The 18,426-nt window shown below is 32.8% G+C and overlaps 2 protein-coding genes across 2 annotated transcripts; both read left to right on the top strand.

Moving 5' to 3' along the window:
• Positions 1 to 963: 963 nt before the first annotated feature.
• Positions 964 to 4,522, top strand: ATS (Homeodomain-like superfamily protein). Its single transcript, XM_011085476.3, has 6 exons — positions 964 to 1,957; positions 2,132 to 2,208; positions 2,446 to 2,482; positions 2,689 to 2,848; positions 3,966 to 4,065; positions 4,181 to 4,522. The coding sequence occupies exons 1-6, from the start codon at positions 1,450 to 1,452 to the stop codon at positions 4,340 to 4,342; spliced, it is 1,044 nt and encodes a 347-aa protein (XP_011083778.1). The 5' UTR covers positions 964 to 1,449; the 3' UTR covers positions 4,343 to 4,522.
• Positions 4,523 to 9,099: 4,577 nt separating this feature from the next.
• LOC105166207 (strychnine-10-hydroxylase) lies at positions 9,100 to 17,502 on the top strand. Its single transcript, XM_011085474.3, has 3 exons — positions 9,100 to 9,851; positions 13,187 to 14,171; positions 16,702 to 17,502. Exons 1-3 carry the CDS (start codon positions 9,115 to 9,117, stop codon positions 17,323 to 17,325), a joined length of 2,346 nt encoding a protein of 781 aa, XP_011083776.2. The 5' UTR covers positions 9,100 to 9,114; the 3' UTR covers positions 17,326 to 17,502.
• Positions 17,503 to 18,426: the final 924 nt, after the last annotated feature.

Genomic DNA, 18,426 nt, shown 5'->3' with positions numbered 1-18,426 from the left:
GACCAAAAATATCACCCACCAAATTAAAAAACTAAAATTATATAACTTTTCCTATACGGGATGTAACGGGTGATTATTATACTTTCATCTCGAATTTCAAATATATTATAGCTCAAAATTAAATATTTAACTTGTTTTTGTATAAAGATATAAAAAAGTAGGCATGTTAGAAAGTCGACCTTGCAACTGACTCAAAAATTATGCAAGTAAAATGAAGAAATTAAGTCAAAAGTCAAAACTAAGATTTTGCTTATCGTTCTTGATTTTATTCTTGCATTAGACCAATAATTCAACTTTGGATACAATTAATTCTCTCTATCTCTATTTTTTTTTTATAAATATAAAGTGATCTGATGAGATGTATGGGGCATATGTAATTTTTTTCAAATTTTTGGGATTAAAGGATTAAAATAGCAAAAATTAAAAAAAGTACGAGACATATTTATTACCCTAAAAAGATGAGGAATTAAGATGCCAAATTACAATAGTTGCATTTAGCCAAATTACCATTGCTCTCGCTTTACAACTAAAAGTATTACTTAAAAATATTCACCATGATACCAAACATAAATGAAATATGATTTTTGTTATAGTTAAAAGTAAAAATTATAATAAATACTAATTAATTATGACTGCATTTTTAGTGATTTATAATATGAAAAATAATCAAACTTTTTGTAAGAATTAAGAAAAACCCAAAAAATGAAATATTAATGTCTGATATATACAAACATAAAGAATATGGAAGAATAGAAATTTAAGGAGGGGTGTGGGGGGGGGGGGGGGGGGCACCATCCATCTATTTATAATTACATATATAAATATTAATTAGAGAAATGAGGATTCCCAATATTCCATGTAAAAACAGTACTCGTTTTGTTTTCTCGAAAATTAAACCAACCATTCTTCCCTGCAGTAGCCTCCATTATATCTCCACTGCACTCTGTATCTCCCTTTTCCGTCTGCAAACCCCCCCCCCCCCCATCTCTTTCCTGTCTGAAGATAAATCTGATTCTTCTGCTTCCTTAAATACACAACTCCACTTTTTCACCGACTTTTTTCTTGCCTGAAAACCCCTTTTTTCTTCCTCTTCTCAGCAATTATTGGGAGGAAATTGGAGTAGTTTCTGCAGCTCCCTTTAACAACTCTCTCATCTTTTCCATTCTTTTTTTATCAACCCTAAAGCCTATTTTTAGCTTCCAGAAAAGCCTACTTCTTCCTCCCTTTCTCTCTCACACGCAACACGCCGTGGCTGTGTTTTTTAGAGAGAGAGAGAGCCATGCAAATCATATGCTACTCATGATATAATCACAAACCCCATATATATAATCCTCTACCTTTTCCAGCTCTTCCCTCTTTCCCAAGTCTCCAGCTTTTCTCTCATCTCTCTCTCTTGTTTACAGTGTCTCTGATTTCTATTCAGTTCAGCCTTTGCTTTGTTCACAAATAATGTACTTTAGCTCAAACCAGATGATCATGGCAAACAGTACTGTTTCCACAGCGCCTGATCTCTCTTTACAGATCAGTCCACCCTCGGTCTCCAACTGTCATCAGTACAAGGAAACAACGCATGACTACAATGGGCTGTTGAAAATGCCCTACGGCGGCGCTGACCGGAGCTCCACCACTGATTCCGGCAGCAGCGGCAGCGATTTGAGCCATGAAAACGGATTCTTGAATGCAGAAAGGAGTTTCTGTAATCAACCCGTTGAGCCCACTTTGAGCCTAGGGTTTGAAATGGCTGCGGGATTATCATTAAACCACACTCCGCCCCTGCAAATGCCGCGGCACTATCATCACTATCAGCCTCAAATATACGGCGGCCGCGAGTTCAAGAGAACTAATTCAAGAATGATGTCTGCCATCAAAAGAAGCGTCCGCGCACCGAGAATGAGATGGACTTCAACTCTTCATGCCCATTTCGTCCACGCAGTTCAGCTTCTCGGCGGCCATGAACGTATGTGGAGCTTATAATTAATACTTTGATTTGTTCTTTTACTAAGTATGTTTCAGTTTCAAAGTCTTGGGTTTACTGTTGGAATTCGAAATGTAATTTAGTTGTATATATGCATTCTTGTCGGTATGCTGACAGAAACATTAATTTCCATTTCTTCATGAATTCAATGTACAGGAGCAACACCGAAGTCTGTACTAGAGCTGATGAATGTGAAAGATCTAACCCTAGCTCACGTGAAGAGTCACTTGCAGGTGGGCTTTAATTCTTGTAAATTTTTTCCCTCCCCCCCCCTTCATTTCGTACTTCTTCACCTGTAATGATGAGGGCTTTACATGGTTGTACTCTCTTGAGTCATGTGAAGTGGAAGAAGTAGAGTACAAGAGGGTTGGGACAAAAGGGCATCTTCCCTAGGAAGAGGCCAGAGGGTAATCTTACCAATGTAGACTTGTTTCTTACAACCTTTTCTGTTCAATTCATTTCTCTTGCAGATGTATAGAACAGTGAAGAGCACTGACAAAGGAACAGGTAAAATTTGGATCTTTTTTCCCCTTCAAAAAAGGTCCCATTCCCCATCCCACTTCCATTATTCTCTTTGTTTGTACGCTTTGTTGATGATTTTGGGGGCGACATTGCTTTCCATCCCTTTGTTCCCAAGCCCCAAACAAAGCACAATACATCATTGTTTTTTATGTCGCATATGAATTATTTCTCCATGGATATGGAATTTGCAGGTCAGGGACAGACAGATATTGGGTTGAAATTGCACCGGACAGACGACGAAAATGCTGACTGTAATAATATTAGTACCACTCCTCCCACTATGTTCACCCCATTACCACCTCCATCATCATTGCAAACAAATGCTCCTCCATTACAACATATTGCTCAGAGGTGAGTCCATTCATTATAATTCACTTTATCCACTTAATTTCATCTGTCGTGGTGCGTTGTACATGTTCTTTCATCATGTTCCGAAAGAAATTTAAATTGACCGATGTTAGGTCATGTCTGGTCAGATCAACAGGGACATTTAATAGTATCCTCTCGGTTCTTCTCCAATTTGAGATAATAATTTATGTGTTGAATTAAATTTTATTTATTCGGGTAAGAATTTTTCTTCATCAATGCAAGTTTTTTTAAATTAAATAAATGAAGACATTCTAAGACACATTGGTGATAGTTTTTGGGTGAAATGTGATGCTTTTCTTAAGGAATGTGTGAAGATAATGGGATTTAAATTGCTGGGAGTTTGGAAACATTGATACCAATGAATACGGGGTAGGGTTTGTTTGGTGGTAGTGATTGTATTTTACCAATGGCATCTAAGAGGTAATGAAGCTTCAAAAACATCTCACGTCGCGTTCGATGTTTCATAGGAGTCGTACAAAGTTCTAGGTACCTTAAAAAGTCAAAGAGAAGGTTGGAATCTCGATGATGTTGTAATGGAGAAGGTTTAGGGTGACATTTGGAGCAAAGGTAGGGGTCAGACACACTAATGTTTTGAATGCAAGTAAATGTTTGCTGGACTTTGTTGACTTCATTTTTGGACGGCTGAGGCTGAGGGATCATAAGATAACCCCATCAAATACCACAACGATATTTATATCTATTCATACATATGTAACAAGAAATACAAAGAAAATCATTGCGGAATATGATGTTTTTTTGTTAGTTCTCTTAGTTAAAAATAAAAAATCGTAGCGAGTACTAATTAACAACGATTACTAATCATTACTTTTGCAAGAGAGGCTAAAACATCATACAGAGCTAAAAATCATGACTAATTTTCTGAGGCTATAACTAAAACTAACGTGAAAGTTGATTAATCGGGTTCAAACGTAGAGTTTCGTAGAGTAGATGTTATTGATTTTCCATGATTTATAACTCATTTTTTCGTTTTTGGAGTGAATTCAATAATATCATATGATTACATATCTTGTTAAAATGTATATATATAAATATTAAGTTCCCTCGCTAATTTGCTCAGCTTTCAATCTCCTGCAAGCAGGGCTTCATGGTCATCTTCTCCAGACAACCTTGTACCAAGTCCCTCAAGTCAACAAGAAGTACTGTCTACTGATTTCCAAGCAGGAATTGATGCAATTCAGGTATGTAATTTGACTATATGTCCAAACAATCTCGATACCTATAACGATGGATGATCATGCATCCTAAAGAATTCATGTAATAAAACTTTTATTTTTTTTCTTATGATTAATGTAGGTAAATGGAGATGAGACAGCCCAGAAAATGTCGGCAGACAAGGAAAAGTTAGACAATCTTAGTAGCTTGTCTTCTCCTGATGTGCTGCTCGATCTAGAATTTACCCTAGGAAGGTCAAACTGGCAAATGGACCGCTCCAAATCCTCCCTTCTTAGATGTTAAACCTTGATTAGACTGTTTAATTAATTAATGCTTCTGACTAATGCTAAACCTAGCTAGCTAGAGAGTCTTATAAGAGAAATCTGTATTTCCGTAATTTTATTTTTTTTTTGTTTGGACATTATTGATTTTTGTGAATTAATGATCTAATTGAGCAGAGAAATTCAAGAAATTTTGCAAGAACGAGTATATATCTGGAAAAGTACATAGTTGAAGAATCTCGAGGATGAATATACTAAAAAAAAAAAAGAATTATTTCCTATATTATAAATCACTACAACGACTTGAAAATTATGTCTATATATATGGTCAAACAGAACTGATACGAAAACTTAAATTTTGATCTCGGTTAATCAATATTTGCTATAGCTTAATTTTAGCTGTAGTTAATGGTTTAGCCTCGTTTAAAACATAGCAGCTAATAATTGCTCAACAGTCATGGTCAAATAATTTCACCACGGTGTTTTATTTTTAATTATGATCAATTTGTCTTAACCAATAGTATGAAATAGCAACTGTAATATCATAATTAAAAATAAAAAATCGCGGCAAAATTAATTGACTGTAATTTTTATTTTGGTATTACAAGACTACCATAGAATATTCATAATAGGGTTAATTGTAAAATTAGTCCTGTAACTTAGGGTGAATGGCATTTAGTCCTTTAACTTTAGGCACTGGCAATTTAGTTCCATAAATTTCCAAAAAGTCTCAGTTTTAGTCCTCCGGCATATTTGAAGGTTTTTTAGATGATTTCACCCCTCTACCGTGTTTCACTCTTTTTTATTTTTTATTGCATGTGCTCACCCCGGAAGGGTAAAATGGACCTTAATTTGGCTAAAAGGACAAAATTGCAAATATTTAAAAGTTAGAGGAACAAACTGCCACACCAAAAAGTTGGAGGACTAAATTGCCAAATTCTATAAATACAAGACTAAAATTGCACTAAACTTAGCCAAATTTGTCGTTATTAACTTGTAGCTTTTCTGCCTCTGCGTTGTCTCTGGTCTTACACTAAAAAAGAAATAATTTATTAGGCATGGAAATTTGAGATTAAAATAAATCATCGCACTTGAAACGGATACTGAGACAGATTTGGAATAAAAAGTCCCAATAGAGCAAAACATGTTGCAAAATATTGACAAAATTTTGTGACCGCCCGTTTGAGATAAGTTCCATTACAAATTCACTGTGAAATTGGTGGAACAATATTCCGTCCCAATACATGGCTATGGTTGTGGCAAATTTTCTCTCGTTCACAATTTTTTCATGCAAATTGTTATTATAACCATGCTGCTAATTTTTTATGATTTCTATGAGATAAATATGAAAATTTTGATGGATTGTCCTTGAAGTTGGCCAACGTTGGAAAGTTGTTGCAAAATCCGTCACATATTGTGACTTTTTTGTTATGAGTAACCATCTATTGTAAGGCTTCACACAAATGTGCGACGTATTTTTTTATGAATTTTTCGTCTTGCAATGTTAAAATAACATTGATAACTTGGTTTAGTGTCAAAATCTGTCAAAAATATAATTATTATATCCCGATGGTCATTTTTTTTTTTTTTTTTTAGTTCCAAACACCTTTTTATATTGAAATCATCCTTTCACTTTTATCAAGATATGGGAAAATAATATTTTTGATCTCATAAGTTAGATCTGTTTCACTTCGGTCTCATTCATTACAAGATTAACACTTTTAGTTTTTTAACTTACAAAAATTAGCACTTTTGGCCTATAATTTAACGGTGTAGCGCACGTGTCTAGATGTGATCGTTAAGTATTTTTGGTTGGAGAGAAAATTGACCATTTTTGAAAAAAAAAATGATATATTTGAGTGAAAAAAATAAATCTTGAAGGAAATTACAGCAAAAAATGTAGAGATTTATCTCTTCTTTCACAAAAATTGAATCCTATCTTTTTCATATTTTTATAAGTTAAGCCAAGTAGAAGCAACATAAAGAATCATGTATTCCACAAGTGAATTATATAGGGCAAATGAAGAACTCATAAGATACTATTAAAAAAAGAACTAATTTTTTCTCTAACGAAAAAAATTTAATAGCGATATGCTAGGCATGTGACCTACATCGTTAAATTTGTAGATGAAAAAGTGGATGAGGACCAAGAGTGCTAATTTTTGTAAGTTATGGGACTAAAAATACTATTTTTCCTACAAGATCTCAACACACACAATTAGCTCTATCTCTCTATTTATAAGAATCTAATTTTATTTTTTTAATTTCTTACTTATATTGAATCTGTGATGTTGGTACATTTTAATTATCATACCTAAACTGAAACAAGTCATGCATCACTAATCATGTAAGAATTCAATTTTTTTTTAATTTCAACATTGATTTGTATTTAAATATGTTATTTGTGATATTTTTTTGAATATATATCTTTTGACATTGAAGAAAAAATGCGTATTGTGTCAATGTACGAAAATTATGTGCATTTTACTTAAATTATAGTTTTACGTCAATGGGTTTAGATAAGAATGCAAGACAATTGAAAATGTGAGTGTATATAAAATCCACTTGGGAATCACTAACAAAAATAAATTTATTGCAATAGATATTTCTGACTGCCGCAAAACGTTGCAAATTTATGACGGATTACAATGAGTACAATGCAAAATCCGTTGCTAAAAAAATTGCCAAAATTTTGCAACGGCACGCCAGTTGCAAAGTCTGAGAAAATTTGGCTCCATTTTGGAGGGAAACGAAGTAAGTTTATTACGATGGGATCGAATGTTTTTGACGGAAATCTCTTGAAATTGCAGACTGTCGAAAATTGTTGCAAAAATAATCACAATTTGCGATAGATTTCCGACGACTTCTCTTACATCATCATTCTTCACATGATTCGCGGACAAAATTTGTAATAGACTTGTCTGCCGTCTCAAATTCCAATTTCAAAACTACAACGACAACATTCTTGATATCATGAATGAATCGATGATTAATTCATATTTGAAAATCGCAACCAAACTAGCTCGATGTTCTTCTGTTTTTTTGTTTTTTTAAAAGAAATAATTCATTATATAATTCATTACAATAAAATTAAAAAACTGATTAAGTATACTAATAACTCCAAATTAAAATTTTCAAAATTTCATTTAAACGAAACTTGGTAATAAAAAATTAATGTAAAAGTAGACATTACAACTTCATGAGACCCAAAGTGTAAATGAGGTGGACCGGGTGGTCGGGCCAGATTCCGGACTCAGCCGACTTGGGCCTGTATTACCAGCCGAGGAACACTATCGGGCCAGTTAATAAATTAGGTAGCCGAGAAAGTGTAGTTCGATTGTTTTAATGTTTACAGCTTTGTTTAGTTCCCGACGGGTCTCTCAATGGGTAAGTATTACCGTATATTGAAAATTTAGCAGGAAATTATTGATTAAGGGCTCGTACTTTATATTAGCATTATTAATAAAATCTAATTAATATATACCTACCTTCTTCATCTCTAATTAGTTCTGACTTAGTCTTTAAAAAATAGCGTTAATTATACTTAAACTCCATTATATTTTCCCTCAAAAAGTTTTTAATTTATAGTTACATTCCTTCCGAAAATTCTTCCTTTATACCTGACCCATTCCATTAAAATTCGAATGAAAAATGTTGGACTTTTTAGAAAAAAAAAAAAAATTATATAAATTTTTAATTTTGGCCCATTTTTATGTATATCTTTGTACTTATAAAAGGATAATATGTACGGAGAGAGATTAACTTTATTATATTTTTTTTTTTATAAGTACGAAATCATTAAATGAAAATGTTAAATGAGAGATAAAATTAAAAATTTATGTAATATATTTTTCCTAACGTCATTAATTTCTTATCCAAATCGTAACAACATGGGCTCGGTGTAAATAGTGAATTCTTAGAGGAAGTGTATGAAGGTGTAATTTTAAATCTTTCTTGGGGAAAAGTGTAATTTTACTTTTTCAAAAGAGATAAATATAATTAACCCTAAAAAATAAATAATTTTGTAGTTTTAATAGTCATTATTATGTGAAATTATAATTAGCAAGAATTAGTGACAATAAAGTTGTGCATACAGTCGTCACTAAAAGCAGTTAGTGATCCTTGTAAGTTACAACTTAGTAATAACAAGTATTTGTTATCGATATATTTGTATTGTCAACAACTATTATTAATATAGTATAAATTTAAAATAGATTAATAACGTACCACACACATTGATGGTATTTAAACTTATGATCGAAGATATATTTTCTTCTGATCAAGTTAGGCTTCATTGGGCAAAATGCTGAAATTAATATCTTAATCGTTCATTGTCACAAAAAGATCACAACATTGGACTAACACATAATGAGTAATTGACTACTCGGAACCAAAATATCCAACTATCATTATTAATTGACTCTGTTGCAATTCGATTTTGCATTGCTCACTGTATATATATGATTTAGTGTAATTTACCTCTCTATAATATTATAAATGAATAAATTACTGTTTTATAAAAAAATAATGGTAATTTATTTCTGTGCTTTTTAGAATGAAGTAATTTGATCATTTTATATTTTTTAAAATGATTTTAAGAAAGTAAATTGCTTCACTTTGAAAAAATACTGAAAAGGTAAATTGCTGCATTTTTTAAAATATAGAGAGATAAATTACTAGTTTTATAGAGAATAATTTGCTTATTTGCAATATCATAAAATGATTATTGTCTTTCTTTATATATATATATATATATATATATATATATGTATCCACTAAATCCAGCGCAACACAATGGACCTGTTGCCATGGCAGTTCGCGGCCTTGCTTGCTCTACTCTTAATTCTTTTCATTACTCCTTTCTACTCTCTAATAAGCACAGGCCACAAAAGTGTTGTCACGAAAAACTTACCTCCACAGGCAGCCGGGGGATGGCCTGTAATCGGTCACCTGCGTTTGCTCTCCGGGCCCGAGCTACCTCACATAATCTTGTCAAACATGGCAGACAAATACGGCCCGATGTTCAGTATTCGTTTGGGCGTACACAGCGCGCTGATTGTGAGCAGTTGGGAAGTAGCAAAAGAATGCTTCACCACCAATGACATGGTCTTCTGCGATCGGCCCAAAACTTCTGCGACTCAGCATATGAGCTACGATTTCGCCATGTTCGGCCTCGGGAAATACGGTCCGTACTGGCGGGAGCTTCGCAAGATTTCCGTGCAGAAGCTGCTGTCGAACCGCAAGATTGAAACGCTTGGACATTTGTGCGTAACCGAAATCAGGGCCCTGATGAAATCGTTGTATAATTCATGCACCGACAACGGCGACCGGAAGGCGCCTTCGTCGCTGGAGATGAGGAAGTTGTTCCGGGACCTGAGCGTGAACGTGATGGTGAGAGTAGTTGCGGGGAATACTGTAGGGGGTGAGAACAAGGGCTCGAGGGAGATTAATCAAAAATGGCATGAGACAATAACGAAGTTCTTGGGGGCGATGGGGGTTCTGACAGTACCTGATGTGCTCCCGTATTTGAAGTAGTTGGATTGGTTTGGATCTCTTTGGCAGATGTACCACAAAGAATGTGGGAGAAACTAGTTTTCCGCAAAGGACAAGCAAGATTCGTAGTAGACACATTCGAAAAATATAATTGGATCTGAGTGCTTGAAGGGTCGAAAATAGAAAAAGTCCGAGAATGATATGATTGTGGAGCACTTGCTTCAATTTATATTGTGTCACCAGGATTTTCAAAAATCTCAAAACTTTCGAATGCATTAGTGGGGCGGCATATGATGTATGTGAAAAAAATAATCATCACTTAAAACGATGATATATTTTGGAACTAAAGTTAATTTCAGTAACTTCAAAAATTACAAAAAAAAGGGGTTTCATTCAGCATTTTATTTTGTCAAGTTGCAGTGACCTCACATGGTATCATTTAACAAAGTCAAGACTGCCACAAGAGAAGCTCCACTGGTATCATACCTCAATGAAGATGAAATATCTATCAGAAGAGTTTGGGGATTCTGGGTCTGTTTCAGTGAGATGAGCAAAGTCAAGTATCTATTTAATTTTTTTTTTAATAAATTAAATGGATCATTTCTGTTAAACTCTAAAATAGGAAAAACATCGAGTTTGCAGATAGCATATTCGAGAAGAAAAGAATGCTTGTTTGAAATAATAAGCTGGCTGTAATAGAGGTTACAAGGAAGAAGGCATGTAACATGATGGATGTTGCACAACAGCATAACCACATTTCCTTGCTATGAAAAATAAGAAAAACCCTTGTTGGAAGCAAAATTCGGGTAACCCAAATGAAACTCAAACCAAAGTCAAAAAAGGGTAAAGGAAAGGATTATGACAGAGCGAGGTACAATCTCAAAATGAAAAAAATCAAAAGAAAGATTGTTTGCAGAAGATGCCAAAAGAGCCAACAGTCAGAAAAGTAAAGGATACCAGTTGACAAGCACATACAATACAAGCCATAATGACCACAACAAGAAAGTAAAAAGTCAAAATAGGTGATTAACACAATGGCGTCATCTAAAACACGTTTAAAGTTCGTGATCGAAGTCTGCGGGCTATTATAAATAAAAAAAACTTGGGATTGGAGAGTGATCCTCGAAAATTTTCTTCAACTGTTCATCACATAATATTTTGAGTCTTCTAAAGTTTTCAATGTTAGCAATTTCAGTTCATGGGGATTTCCCCATAAGTGTAGTCCTCTTATCTATGAGAGGCTAAATAGTTCTCCTCCAGCATAGGAAGACAATATCAATTTAATGTTTTAAATTTTCTTCAATAAATTCAAGATTTTTGTTCAACCTGTTCGTCCAAAATTTGGATAAGTCTCAATATCAGAGTACTTTTACGCCCTAAGATGCTGAAGGAGCCAAGTGTGATTGAAAGAACTCCATAAAATCGAGAACTCGGAATATCAGGGAACAAGATGGTCAAAATAAGATCATCATTTATTTCGGAAGCATATTGGGCTTAATTTAGAGCATGTAGTGGACTATGGTTATTTTTTCATTAAAAGGGTAAAATGATCATAGATTAGGTTGAAGGACCAAAATTGTGAGCGTTTAAAAGATATAGGACCAAATTGCCACCTCAAAAGTGTGAGGACCAAAATTGCCAATCACTCATCGATACAGGACCAAAATTGCAATAAGTGTGTATGATAATAAGATCGCAATAACTAATAAAATCAGGTGACTAAATTAATATTGTTAGTATAAAAAAATCTTTATTTATTATATTTTTAATCAATAAACGATATCTTAAAAATTCAAACTAACAATTTAAAATTTTCCATCTTAATAAAAATATTTAACATTTTAAGAATTCAGAATCCGATCAAAGAATTATCTATCTATATAACTGAAAATCACCCTATTTTTTTATTTTTTTAAATTAAATAATTATTTCTAACCTCCCCAATCATAATAATTTTTCATAACTAATCTTTTAGTAATGTTTTTCCCATTCATTTTTATCTTCTCTATATATATAATATATATTTTAGATAATTTTTTTAATTCTATAAAAAATTATATTTTAGAAAATATTTAAATATTTTATTGAAACGGTGCACATGCATAGAATGTGCTAACACTTACTAGGACTATATAGAATTGAAGAATACGCTATTGGTGTCTTTAATTTTTTTGGTATGTTAATTTTTTATTTTTTAAAATTAAATTATTATTTTAACTTTTCCACTCATCATGATTTTTCATAACTATCTTTTGGTAGTTTTTTTTTCCTTATTCATTTTTAGCTGATATATATATATGTATATTTTTTTTTATATATTTTAGGCCGTTTTCAGCTCTAAAAAGTTAAATAATATGATTTAAAAAATTATTTTATTTAAAATATTATAAAAAAATTATGTACATACATAGGATGTGTTACACTTACTAATAAAAATTATGCGTTGTATAGAATATGTCACACTTACTGATTCAAATTAAATAATCTCATTATAATATTGATGTTGCTATGTACCTTGTATCGATTCTAAACTAAAAATTTGATAAACCCAAGACTATTTTTCTGCATGAATAGACATCTTTTCAAAAATAAATATTATAAAATTAATATAGAATTAAAGCAGACAACGCCTTACATAATAGAGTAACAATCATATTGCCCACCACATCATTTGATATATTATCCGTAGAAATGAAGCTCTCCATGTTGGTATCCATCCTGTATTGTTTATAAGCTAAAAAACAAACACACCGCTTCAAATATATACAACAGAAATCGTGATGTTTTATCTCTAAAAATAGATAAGATAAACAGAGAAAAGTTGTCTGGCTAATACCGTGCTGTGTCGTTCGATATTGAATTCCAACAACATAATTATGACGAAAATGTTCAACCTTGGCGTCATCTCTTTCTCCAATCTTTCCTTATCTTCAAGCTCTCATCATCACCCCAATTCATTTCTTAATAAAAATTAATATTATATTTTAGATAAATTATATTAATATTTTTTTGAATTCATACTAAAATATATAAATATTTTGTGTTTTTATAATATTAGAGTTATGCTTCTTAAAATTATAATCGTAATTACAACTGTACATCCAATTTAAATTCAAAATTTACGAAAATATTCTCTATAAAATATTACACTAACACCCTTTATATATTGCTTTAATTAATAAATTTTAAAAAATAGATTACGTACATATTCTTTTCATCGCAAAATATATATGAACTGAAATAATTCATAACAAAAATTCTGACTAAAATTTTGAAACGTTGATTGTCAGCAAAATTGATCAAACAAAATAAAATTGGACTAACACCTAAAAAGGCTTTTGAGCCACTACCATCTAGAACGTAATTGACTGTAAACAGAAAAAAGAATCAAGCAAACCCTGGAAATGGAGCTGTTAACATGGCAGCTTGCGGCCTTGCTTGCTCTACTCGTACTTCTTCTGATTACTCCCTTCTACTCTCTAATAAGCAGAGGCAATAAAAGAATTCTCGCCAAAAACTTACCTCCACTTGCAGCCGGAGGATGGCCTGTAATCGGCCACCTGCGTTTGCTTTCCGGGCCCGAGCTACCTCACATCATCCTGTCAGACATGGCAGACAAATACGGTCCGATTTTTCGCATTCGATTGGGAGTGCACACCGCGATGGTCGTGAGCAGTTGGGAAATAGCAAAAGAATGCTTCACCACCAACGATATGATCTTCTGCGATCGGCCCAAAACTTCAGCGACGCAGCATATGAGCTACGATTACGCCATGTCCGCGCTCGGGAAATACGGCCCATACTGGCGGGAGCTTCGCAAGATTTCCGTTCAGAAGCTGCTGTCCAACAGCAAGATTGAAGCGCTTGGACATTTATACGTAGCAGAAATCAGGGCCCTGATGAGATCCTTGTATAATTCATGCGTCAATAACGGCGACGGGAAGCCGCCAACGCCGTTGGAGATAAGGAAATCCTTCGGGGACCTAAGCTTGAAAGTGATGGTGAGAATAGTTGCGGGGAATGTCGTAGGGAGTGAGAACAAGGGTTCGGGAGAGATTAATGAGAAATGGCGTGAGACGACAAGGGAGTTCCTGAGGGCGATGGGGGTTCTGACTGTTCCTGATGTGCTCCCGTATTTGAAGTGGTTGGATTGGTTGGGAGGAATAAGCAGGCCGTTTAAGAAGACGGGGAAAGACTTTGATAGTTTACTACAAGGATGGCTGGAACAGCACAAGAAACACAGGACAACTTCTGACGGAGATGAATGCTTCATGGCGGAGATGATGCGTGTTGCTGATGAGGTTGCTGGGAAGTTCCCTCAGTATGATGCTGATACCATAACCAAAGCTACTTGCCAGGTAAATAAAATTAAAAGTGAATTATATTTGAAAATTAAATTTAATTACAAATACGAAGGTTTAAAACTTTTCACAATTATAAATATACTTGATGACATTATAATTGTAATTTATATCTTATAGAAGTTGAAATAGTTGTCGTAGCAATTCTTGCTCAATTAAAATAATTTTAAATGAGTTAAATTTATTTTGACTCCTATAAAGTATCAAAAAGACCCCTGTAAAAATTTAAGTATCAAAATTCATCCCTATATTGTGAATAATAACTCATACGACGCGTTATCAACTTGAGCTTAATTTTTTAGGGACAATAACTAAAATGTCCCCCCTATCAACTTGGTCAACTAGGGTCTATTAAAATATATCTATCTATAATATATTTATAGTATATAAAATTAAATTTTTTATATAGAAAAAATTAGTTTTTAGTCCATTAAACATATTCAATATTTTTAAATCTGAGCGAGGGCAATCGCCCTTGCTGCTAGGCCACGTGCAGTGGTGTGCTGCGCCCTCCCTCTGCAGCGGCTGCGGCTGACCTGCCATTGCTATTTTTTTTAAATTTAATTAAAAAAAATATAACTATACATTTACATATAAAATAATATTTTATGATTAATAAATATTTATATATTATTTTTAGATTTATTAAATTATATAAAATTATTTATTATATAATATATATATTAGATAGAAGAGAAGGGCAAAATTGTTCAAAAAATATATTTTCCAAACCTAAAATCTCAATCAACACGCTATCATATACCCTTGTGGGGGGGGGGGGAGAGGATTTTTGAATTTTTCCTTATCAGTAATTGATACTTTATTGTTTTTTTTTAAATTTTTTTAAATATTCTCAATGTGCTAAGGTAACAAAATCACCTTTGTAACACCCCTCTCAGAAGTAAAAATTTCTAAGCAAACCTATGAGGTAAGTACACTGACAGCCTACGAAGGAATATATTAATATTTTTGTTAAAGAGATTAAGAGAGAGTGTTCGTCTTTTTTCCGGTAAACGAGAGAGTGTTTGTCTTATTAAATCTAATTTCAAAAGATATTACTATAATCTTTTAAAAAAATTAAAGCTTAAATTGTGATTAATTCTGGAATTCCTACTACTCATGGTTGATTTTATGTTTTTCTTTTTTCTGTTTTTTTTTGTTGATAATTTGGTTGATTTTATGTTGAATTTCACATGCATGGGAACACAAAATGATATTTAAAAAGAAGTAGTTTATACACTTAATAGAATTAATGTTTTAAATGTTTTTTGCCATGTAATTTTGGTATTTTGGAAATTTTATTATTTGTTTTTTATAATTGTAAAAAAGTTCGGTAACTTTGGATCTTTTGCAATTTTTGGTCCTTTCGATGCTAGATTTTGTAAAAGTCACTGTAATAAATCATGTGCGCCTCATGTTGTCCATTTAAGTTAGGGTTTTGTTCTGATTAATTCACTTTTGTCAATATGGATGAAAATTAAAAAAAAAAAATACATGGCACATGATTTATTTCGATAATTTTTATTAAATTCAGCACAAAAATGACCAAAATTGTGAAATGACAAAAAGTTACAGAATTCTTATATCTAGAAAGATAAAGGATAAAAATGTCAAAATCATGAGGTGCACATGATTTATTCCTGCCACTTTTGAAAAATTCGGCATAAGGACCAAAATTGTAAAATGTCTAAAAGTCTCAGGACTATTTTGCAATCCTAAAAAAATAAAGGACAAAAATACCACGTGTTAAAATTATAGGACCAAAAATATATTTAAGCCTTTTAAGTTTAATGTGGAACTATTTTTTGGTCCTGTTTACTTGGTGCGACATTAAAACAAATACAATTTTTTAGTCATAGTTAATTACTATAATCAAAAGAAAAAAAAAAAAAGAGAATATAAATTAACCACAAGTTACGCAATGATTATTCTATAAATGAGGCCAAAACATTAGTCATGCCCAAAATTATAGCAAATATTTTGGTCATAGCTAAAATCATGATAAATATTGATTAATAGTTCATATTATTGCTATTTTACTGTGGTTAATAGTATTTATTTATCACGATTTTAATTAAATCTTAGTCACTTACAATATTTAACCGAATGCACTCTTGGATGAAATTTTTTTAGGTGAAACTCAAATAAGATTTATCAAATCTGAACTAATTGTATGACAAATATAATAAATTTTCTTTTGTGATTTGTGTATAATTCAAGAATAGCTAATCACATGACAGGTGTATCACACTTGTTTGATTGATTTCATTCAACCACACCTAATTTCAGTAAGAATTTTTTCTTGTTCAGAGCATATTTAAATTAATAGTTGGATAAATCTTATTGTGTTTTATAGTATAATTTGTTAATTAATTTTTTTCCAAACAACAAATCAATCACATGATAAATATAATTTATTACCATATAAAATACTTGAATCTGGTAAATTAAATTTAAAATAGAATTTCTTTGACACAGTAAAGAAAATGTTACCATGAAAATGATCAAGACTCCATGGGTTTTGCAGACAATGATGTTAGGAGGAAGCGATACAACGACCGTAACTCTCACATGGGCTTTGTGTTTACTACTCAACAATCAGCACACCCTCAGAAGGGCTCAAGAAGAATTAGACAAACACATCGGCAAAGAAAGACTAGTGGAAGAATCAGACATTGAAAAACTACCCTACATTCAAGCCATAATCAAGGAAACATTGCGTATCCAGCCACCGGCGCCGCTAATGCCACCGCGAGAGTCGGTCAAGGACTGCACGGTGGCAGGGTACCACATCCCAACTAGCACACGTCTTATGCTGAATATATGGAAACTCCAACGTGACCCCCGAGTTTGGGCTGATCCATCGAAATTTCGGCCTGAAAGGTTTCTAGACGAACATAAAGAGGTCGATGTTCAAGGAAAGCACTTTGAATTGCTGCCTTTTGGTGGCGGTAGAAGGATCTGTCCTGGAATTTCTTTCGCCCTCCGATTCACGAAGCTTACACTTGCTAGTGTCTTACATGGATTTGAGATTGAAAAGTTTTTAGACGAGGAGATCAACATGACGGGTACTTTTGGTTCTACTAATCTGAAAGCCACTCCACTCGAAGTCTTCCTCAAGCCAAGATTGTCTTCTAATCTTTATGCTTGACCATTTTAAGAAAATGATGTTTACTTAATGTAATTGGGTAACTTTTACTTTTTCTTCGTGTGGTATCCTTAATTTTGGACAGTATATCCGATCAGTACTTTCTGTAATAAGACATGTAATATAGACCGAAAGAACTAGTTGATGTATGTACAATGTATCAATGTTTTCTATGGATAATTATTACTATCGTGTACAGTCAGTCAAGGACTGCACAGTGGTCGGGCACCACATCCCGGTAGGCACACGTCGTATGGTGAATATGTGGAAACTCCACTGTCACCCCCGAGTATGGGTTGATCCACAGGAATCTCGACCAGAGAGGTTTCTAGCCGAAACATAAAGATGTCGATGCTCAACGCTACAAAAAAAAAAAAAAAAAAAGTTGAATTTGGGGTAGATTTAGGAACGGTTCTTTTTCTTTTTTTCCTATGGAATGATTTGGGATTGATAAAATAATTTGAACTGAATTTTGGAGCGGTTCACCTTCATTCTTATAGAAATATATAGGAACGTTTAATGAAAAACCATTTCAATTTGACACGGTACGTATAATACATTATTGATGATTGTTCCTAATATTGAATTTGTGTAAAAAGTTTTTTTTTTTTAATTGGAACAGATTGGATGACATCTGAAACGGTTATATTATTTATTTCGGGTTACTTTTGGAACGGTTTTTATAATACTCATACTTGAATTTTGAAACTGTGTTTATTTACATTGGTGATATATTTAGACACAGTCATTGGAACGGTTTGTTTGTCAATCTTTGCAATAGTATTAGGTAGGGTCAATTTTTTTGTTTGGAACAGTCTTCTGTAACTGTTTTAAGAATGGTCAATCTTATTTAGCAACACGTATTTAAAACCATTTTAGCAATGGTATTAGGAATGGTCAATCTTGTTAAAAACAGAACATTAGTGGAAAAAAATTAAGTGGTAATTTTAACAGTGCCACTAAATTTTATATATATATATATATATGTGGTGACAAGAATATTTATTTTGTTCTTCTAAATAAAATATTTATTTTATCACAATAATGAATTCTATAATTCAAGAATTAATATTATTCTGTAAAAACTGTTATTAGCACGAATTA

The sequence above is a fragment of the Sesamum indicum genome, linkage group LG7, assembly GCF_026168435.1.
Source record: "Sesamum indicum cultivar Baizhima isolate 11 linkage group LG7, ASM2616843v1, whole genome shotgun sequence".
NCBI classification, from domain to species: domain Eukaryota; kingdom Viridiplantae; phylum Streptophyta; class Magnoliopsida; order Lamiales; family Pedaliaceae; genus Sesamum; species Sesamum indicum.
The sequence above is the reverse complement of the archived record's forward strand: the minus strand, read 5'-3'. Positions and strand labels throughout refer to the sequence as shown.

Excerpts from the sequence above, each read along its gene's own strand:
- LOC105166207 (XM_011085474.3), top strand. The coding sequence starts at position 9,115 with ATGGACCTGTTGCCATGGCAGTTCGCGGCCTTGCTTGCTCTACTCTTA. Across the intron at positions 9,852-13,186 it reads GATGTGCTCCCGTATTTGAA|AACAGAAAAAAGAATCAAGC; the intron begins GTAGTTGGATTG and ends TAATTGACTGTA. Across the intron at positions 14,172-16,701 it reads TAACCAAAGCTACTTGCCAG|ACAATGATGTTAGGAGGAAG; the intron begins GTAAATAAAATT and ends TGGGTTTTGCAG.
- ATS (XM_011085476.3), top strand. The coding sequence starts at position 1,450 with ATGTACTTTAGCTCAAACCAGATGATCATGGCAAACAGTACTGTTTCC. Across the intron at positions 1,958-2,131 it reads GCTTCTCGGCGGCCATGAAC|GAGCAACACCGAAGTCTGTA; the intron begins GTATGTGGAGCT and ends TTCAATGTACAG. Across the intron at positions 2,849-3,965 it reads TTACAACATATTGCTCAGAG|GGCTTCATGGTCATCTTCTC; the intron begins GTGAGTCCATTC and ends TCCTGCAAGCAG.